General features: G+C 35.8%; 1 protein-coding gene across 1 annotated transcript; it reads left to right on the forward strand.

The window, feature by feature from the left end:
- Positions 1–547: 547 nt before the first annotated feature.
- LOC585458 (39S ribosomal protein L12, mitochondrial) lies at positions 548–6,788 on the forward strand. Its single transcript, XM_003728558.3, has 5 exons — positions 548–677; positions 2,351–2,600; positions 3,415–3,489; positions 4,358–4,495; positions 5,018–6,788. The coding sequence occupies exons 1-5, from the start codon at positions 619–621 to the stop codon at positions 5,132–5,134; spliced, it is 639 nt and encodes a 212-aa protein (XP_003728606.1). The 5' UTR covers positions 548–618; the 3' UTR covers positions 5,135–6,788.
- Positions 6,789–7,816: the final 1,028 nt, after the last annotated feature.

A 7,816-nucleotide genomic window follows, 5' to 3' on the forward strand; every position in this document is an offset into this window, starting at 1 on the left:
ATTAACCAACACGATACTGGTCTTTGTGAAGTTTGTCAAGAAGATGAAACAATTAAACATTTTATTTTCTATTGTACAAAATACGACAAAGATAGACGTCTCTTAAAAGAAAGGATTAAATTGAACAACCCCAATCTGAAACAATTATTGATGTCTAACCCAATTTTTACTCGTGAATTATTGGGTTACATATACGATACTAATCGTTTTAGATAGCTTTTAAAGCTATCAGGGATCCCCTTAACTTATGTCGATCCTGTAATAATATATAAAATGAAGTATTTGCGGTTTTTCCATGAACAATTGCAACTAACTCCCATCACGCCTTTTATGTGCATTTTATGCAATTTTAATATTGCAGCTTTTTTTTTTTTTTTTTTTTTTTTTTTCTTTTTTTTTTCTTAATAAAACCATATCACTATTAATTTCATTTCACCAAGGAAAGTCGCTCGTGGGCTTGATTTCCGAAGCCCACGCCAAAGCTATACACACGAAATTGACTGGCGCAAATAATCTTTGAGATTGAAGAGCGCCATCTAAACGAAGAACCAACCAACCACACACGCTGTAGTTGATCTGTCTAAATTGTGAATCAAAATTTCCGCGGAATCTCTTAAAATGAACACTGCAGCATCAAGTTTGAGACCAAATTTTAGACTGCTTACTCTTGGAAGAAGGTAAGATTCACTTTAAGTATTGTTGAATGTAAATTGAATACTGCTCTTGTGGAAAATTGATTGTGTTGATGACCATTCAATGTTTTGTCAATGCTCTATCTTCGGTCCCTTGTGTTTGTTTCGGTGTAGGAGAATCATCAAGAATTTCAGAATATCAGGACGCTACTTCAGTCTGTTCAGAATACTGTGGCGTAACCGGGCTCTGCCGTGGTAGCGTTCTGCCTTGCAGTCTCTCAAAACCCGGTTCACGCTCTCGACAATAATTCATCAACTATATCTCTCAGTGGGCTCTCACAAAAGTATATCGTGTAAGAATAACGTGGACTAGCTCTTATTTTACTCACTCCCGCAATCACTGAATGTCTGACATGACAGGAACTCATGAAACAACACTTGCACATAGATCTAGATGGTTCAAGTAACTTTACTCGTTCCTGGTAACGGACTTGTCGTAACGACAAGTCAACGCTGACTCACAGATCACAACATATAGATCCTGTCCCAACAACAGCTAAATGCTGACTGACTGACATCTTACGATGTACTACACGTATATTTCACAATTAACTATAACGCACCCTCTACGTCTTACTAATATACTGGGCTAGTTATGTTACAATATCATCAGGGCGCTAGTTTAGAACTGTGACCATACTTTGGACCTTTGACTGCAGCGTGGAGACACCCTACTATAAAATACCAAAATCAACTAAAATCTTCAACAATTGTTCAAAAAATGATCATCAGTAGGGGCGCTGGTCCGAGAATAAGGATCGTCTTCATAAAACGAGGATTGTCTCAGACTCAGTAAACGCAGACCGATGTGTCCTCAAAAATAAGGATCGTCTGCATTTTCGCAGACGTTTCATATTTTTGATCGGCACATAGGCGATGCAAAAAACGGATACCGCAATGATTTTCTTGATGTATTTTACATTGACTTTGTACAGAGAACTTCACATTATGAGCAATAGACTAAATCCTAATTGGGAAGGCTAGACGGACAACCCATAAAAGTAGACGGTGAACTAGGGTTATTTCCCTCCAGGGAATCCATTTTTGGCATCGCCAGCGGGTGGTTCGGTGCAGACCATGCTCATATTTGAGGATGCATTTTGTCAGCATTTATGAGGACGATCCTCAATCTCGGACCAGCGCCCCTACTGATCATGATTTAAAAGTTATCATCTTTCTTACCTGTTTCGTGTCAATTTTCTATCTCTTTGGGGTATTTTTCCTGAAAACAAAGTAAATACACTTTCTCACAGGATTCACTGCAAACCCCTGCATAATACGAATGCATTTTTTGTTTTTTGTTTTTTGTGCGCACACACGCCTGAGTACATCATGATTATTTTCATGCACAGTTCGGTTTCAAAATGTTGAGATACAGAAGAAGGGGACTTATAACAGAAAATTAGGGTCTACAAGTCACATAATGCTGCTATGAACATGATGAGCATTAAAATAGGGTAAACCTCATTTTTATCTTTGAAAGTTGTAGCAGCATATATTTTAAAAGACCCTGAATGAAGTCATCTGAAAAATGTATGTACGTTTGATCATGTTTACATTGATTTTGTTATTTCCATTGTTTTGTTTAACTCCAGCATCATATGTATAATGTTTAGCTCAAATTCACTTGTGCTGTCCATTTATTTTGATCTTTTCAGGTTGTCTAGAAATATTGATGAAGTACACACACCCTTAGCAGCCAGGATAAGACTTCATCATTCATCCAGACCATTCAACGCCAACACACCAAGAGTGATTGCCTGTACAAGACAGTACAGCAATGGAGCTATCCCAGCCCCTTCCAGAGATAATGAACCTAAGCAGTACCCGGAAAAGATCTCCTCACTCGTCGATCAGATAGCAGCATTGAAGTTATCAGAAGTCAGCGATCTCAACGAGTTACTAAAGGTATTGAACCCTGTTCTTATGATAAAATCATAGTCATGGTAGTAATATGAAGCTGTATAGTGTCATGGGAGTTATGTTCATGTAGGTGTTACTACCAATTTTATATCATATTTTATTTGGGGCTGTTATAGGCCAATCCAAATTTTTTCTGGAGAGCAAGATATCTCAAAACAAACAACAACAAAAGGGGGGGGGGGAAGGTGCAAAAACAGAGAGCAAAACAAAACAAATTCCTACCTAATACATGTATTTAATTTTTTAAAATTTCTTTTAAAGATATTGAGAGTTTGTTTTTCCCCTTTCCTGTGTGTGAAAAATTTAAATTAACATCTTCATAAGCCATTTGAAGCTGCAAATCATTTGCTTAAAACTTTGATCTTTCCAATCTTTTGTTCAACCACTGACAATTTGATTGCAGTCACCTGCCAATGATGAATAACACTTTTGAATGTTTGGAACTTTGGATACAAGTTATTTTAGAGTCTTGAAGTGTTTAATAATTACAACTCTTGATCTTATGTCAATGGAAAATGATAAATTATGAACATATCAATTTGTTTTCATGTTTGTTGATATTATTGGAATGAAAGGGGGAAGAAAAACAAATTGCCTTTTTTTGGGGGGGGGGGGGGGGGGGGGGGGGGGGGGGAGGGAGGGGTTGCCAGAGATGCAGATATAGGTCCATTTCGTTGTTGATATTATCAGGTGACAAATTCATACAATTATATATTTATTCATATTCATTTGTTCATAAAAGCACTGATGAGTGGTCATTAAACTTTAACTACCGGTATCTGTATTTGCTTTCTGTTAGAAAACATTGAACATTCAAGATGCTCCCATGATGGCCGTTGGAGCAGCGCCAGCAGTAGCAGCATCAGCTGAACAGGTAAGGACAGATGCTCTCAACGATTAAAGATTTAAGAGAACAGGGGGGTGTTTCACAACACTAACTTAACTTTCATGGAGAGCCATTTGTAGCCTTATAATGAGATATATTCAAGGGCAAAAATTCAAGAATTTAAGACTTTTCATAAATTCCAAATCAAGAACATGAAATCTTCCATGATAATAGAAAATATGAATGACTTGAATCAACATTTTATGCCTTTTAAAATAACATTTTCAAGGATGCTAATGGCTTTCCATAATTGTTAAGTCCAATTTAGCGTTAAGTTTGACTTAAAATCTTTGTGAAATACCCCCCCCCCCCCCAGGAGATCCTTCTGTGAATAAGCATCCAAAATACACTGCAATCTTAATTTTCTGTTGGGAGACTCGCATTTGTTTCTGTGGAGGGTTGGCAGGTTTGTTATATTGGAGGAAATTTGATATTTAAAGATAAATTTGAGTTCTGGTCATTCGATTGCATTGTGAAAGAAAAGGTGTGGAATGGATCAGAAAAAGTTGATCATGTAGTATGTAAGTATTGGTGTGTACTGCAAGGTTCTGAAATCATCAAAATTATAATAAATTTGATCCACTCTTGGTAAAGTAACAAGCACTGTACACAGAAAGATGTATATGGGACTACACAAATGGTGTCGGGCCTACTTACCTCGATTTCCTTATCTTTCTATGCTCATTACTCAGCCAGTATTCATTTTATACCAAAATTGTTTGTCAAATGACATTTATTTGTAATCTTGTACATTCATTGTTTGATTCTGTGAGAATTCATCTTCTTTTTTTACCAGAACTCAATGTTATCTTTAATAACTTTTGAAATTGATTTTCTTCCTATTTCATTATTTTAGGAAGATGACGAGGGAGATGTGGTGAAGGCCCCAGAGAAGACTCAGTTTACAGTCAAACTGAACAAGTTTGACGATACCAGTAAAGTAAAGCTTATCAAAGCCATTAAAGCTCTTACATCAGGAATGAATCTAGTACAGGTAAATTAATTTTGTTTCATTATGTGTGGAACCTGTATGGGCCTAAAGAAATATATTAACATCCTGTTTATCTGGGCAAGCTCTCTTCCCCCTATTTTTATTTTATTTTTTAAAATCCATGTTTAGAAATGGGCAAGTTTACCTTGTTATAATTGGCAATGAGTTAGTTCAATAGTAAATCTTTTAAAGCAAGGTTCCACTATATCAAATGAAACAAAACTAAATCAAGCAGATTGGCGAAGGTTTTTTTCTTCTTCCAAAATGAAAATATGAAATGAATAATTTTTAGGAACTAGGCATTCTTTTCTTGAATAGTGTGTTAATTTATGCAATAGAGTTAGTTTTAGGGAATTATGATCATGGGTATTATTGCAAGGTTATGTCTTCTACAATATGCATGATTTTGTACAAATTGGATGTTTGGTAAGTTGTGAAATCGATTGTATCAAAGAAATTAGATCATGCAAAGACCTCCGTCCAAGGGTTCATTTGATTCATGTTTTGTTTTGTTTTGTTTTGTAGGCCAAGAAGTTTGTGGAGTCGGCCCCTCAGGTTGTCAAGGCTGATGTTGGGAAGACGGAAGCGGAAGAGATCATGAAACAGTTAACAGAAGCAGGAGGAACTTGTGAGATAGAATGATGGAACAAAACCCAGATGGAATTATATATACAGCAACTTGTGCATCAGTCCGTGGGAATCCTCAGTAATGGAGTGTCTTCTCCCCCCCAACGTCATTCATCCATATTTGTTGTTGCCTACATTGGCAGAATATTTGATGCACATGTTCAATCTGCGGCTGATCATAACATAGTCTTGACTTATGATACATCTATATGTATGGAAAATGCATCTAATGGACTGATCAGCAATGGATTTATTGTGAATCCTTTGATCAACGCACATGGTACCAGAGACAACCATCACTGCGGATTCTCATTGACTAAGGCATACTAACTGTGAAGGTGATTAAGAGACAGATGGAGTGATAGAATGGGCACCTACAGGAACACTTACTGGATTGAGATCGGCAAGATTGGCATCAAAGATTGAGAGCAGTGATGTAGACGAGACCTTGGTTTCAAAACCAGGAGGAAAACCAGGGTTACATCGATGTAGCGTACATCGTTTTGATTGCAACCAAGAAATGGTGATATCTTAAAGCAGGAACAAGAGGTTGGTCTTGACTACATCACTGATCGAGAGGCAACTGTCAAAATGTCCTTTTAGTAGACTTTGTTATTGTAAACGCTTATCCATTGGCATTAAAATGAAATTTAATTGAAGTTTTTTTTCCTTCATATTGACGGAATTGCAGTTCAGAATTAAAATGTAGAGGACCCCCCCCCCCCCCCCCGCCCCCTCTATAAGATACTGTCTGCTGCATGCTTGTTCAACTACATGCATGTCCTTCATCATTAACACCTCTCAAGCTCTCAGCAGACAATATTAAGATATGTCCTCAAATGTCCTCATGTCATAAAAATCAAATTCTCCCTGTTTTTCTTTTCCAAGTATGGACACCTGTATACACAAATGTATTTCAAGTCTTTTAACTAAAATTGTTGAATGAAAGACCCATAAATGAAGGCTCACTTGATCTGTAATAGACGGGGAGAAATGTCTTGTGTCAAATATTTCCTCTTAAAACATGGTTATTTGTTTATACATATTCTACTATGAAAGATATTAGGTCCAGGTTAAGATAACATCCTATTCATCAAGAAATTGAATCAAAGATTATAGTTTTCCGGATGAATGGCCAGTTTAATTAATTGTCATACCAGAGGGTGACATGGATAAATACAAGGCGAAATGACAATTTCTCTGTCAATTTCTCTGTCAATTTCTCTGTCAATTTCTTGTTCATTATGGTATTCAAATGAAATAGTTATCATGGGAAATAATTCATTTGGAGATTCAAGTTCAGGTTTTAGTTTTAATGAAATTGATTAAAATGTTGCTTGAATACAAATACATATAAAAGTCATGTACTTGATTAGTATAAACCTCTATCTGCAGTTGCAATCATTGGTTATGAAGAGAAAAGTTTTGCACGTTGATACTAAACGTCATGTACACACAAGTATTATCATAGCAATTCATCTTGTATTGATTTTGGGTTGATTGATTTGTATCCCTAATGTACAGGAGGATTTGACGAAGAAGAACGACTAAATTCTTGTTCAGGAAAAACTGTTGTGTGTGCCCTTCTTTAACTTCCATCATATTTACAAGGCATGAATCATGCTTCTTTTGTACATTTAAGAAATTAAATGAAAACATTTACAAAATATATTTTTCTCGTAGTCTGTTATTCATCGTGAAAAGTGGTGTCATAAAAAGTACTATTTAGTACATGAAACAGAAAGTCATAGCAGTAACACAAAAATGCATCTTTGAAGTTTGTTCCTTGCCAGTTTCTTGGTACACAGGACTGTAACACAAAATACATGGAAAGACATGTATTGTTTTAGCTTGATATTTTACAAACGATACACATACAAGAAGATTCAAGTACATGGAATGAGTTCAGTTCAAGTTCAAGTTTATTTTCACATTCCATTAAAAAACGTACCATTAAGAATAGCATTGTATTTGATACATGTAGAGATCATATGTTATAAATTAACTGCTTCATAAAAAATGCCTGAAGAAAGAGGCACATAAACACACTAAAACAGCTTTCTTATATTTGTTACTTAGATATATATGGTACAAGTACACTCTTTGCAAAAAAACTGCAAAATCGCATCTCGAAGATACATCTACATTACATGTAGGATAGATGCAAAACTGAGTAAGTTCAACAGCTTCAGTTTACAGACTAGCATGTATATAATAATAATATGTATACACTGTACTCTAATATATGTATGGGTTTACCGTATTCATCAATGCACATGATTAAAGATAAACTTTAGTACTGGTAATGCGATTGCATTGTGAAAGAAAAGGTGTGGAAAGGATCAGAAACAGTTGATCATGTAGCATGTAAGTATTGGTGTGCACTGCAAGGTTCTGGAGTCATCAAAATCATAATAGATTTGACTGAGTCTTGGTAAAGTAACAAGCACTGTACACAGAAAGCTATATTGGGACAGCACACATGGTGTCGGGGCTAGTACTACCTTGATTTCCTTGTCTTTCTATGCTCATTACTCAGCCAGTATACATTTTCTTCCAAAATTGTTTGGCACATGTCATTTATTTGTAATCTTGAACATTCAGTGTAAGTTTTGTTTGATTCTGTGAGAATTAATTTTTTTTTTTTACCAGAATGGAGTTTATCTTTCAGCACTTGGTATTAAAACTGCTGAACAG

This window comes from Strongylocentrotus purpuratus, unplaced genomic scaffold, assembly GCF_000002235.5.
Source record: "Strongylocentrotus purpuratus isolate Spur 01 unplaced genomic scaffold, Spur_5.0 spur5_scaffold_14, whole genome shotgun sequence".
Taxonomy (NCBI): Eukaryota; Metazoa; Echinodermata; class Echinoidea; order Camarodonta; family Strongylocentrotidae; genus Strongylocentrotus; species Strongylocentrotus purpuratus.

Bases quoted from the DNA above. Each gene is read 5' to 3' on its own strand.
- LOC585458 (XM_003728558.3), top strand. From the start codon at position 619: ATGAACACTGCAGCATCAAGTTTGAGACCAAATTTTAGACTGCTTACT. The intron at 678-2,350 runs GTAAGATTCACT...TGATCTTTTCAG, and splicing joins CTGCTTACTCTTGGAAGAAG to GTTGTCTAGAAATATTGATG. The intron at 4,496-5,017 runs GTAAATTAATTT...TTTGTTTTGTAG, and splicing joins CAGGAATGAATCTAGTACAG to GCCAAGAAGTTTGTGGAGTC.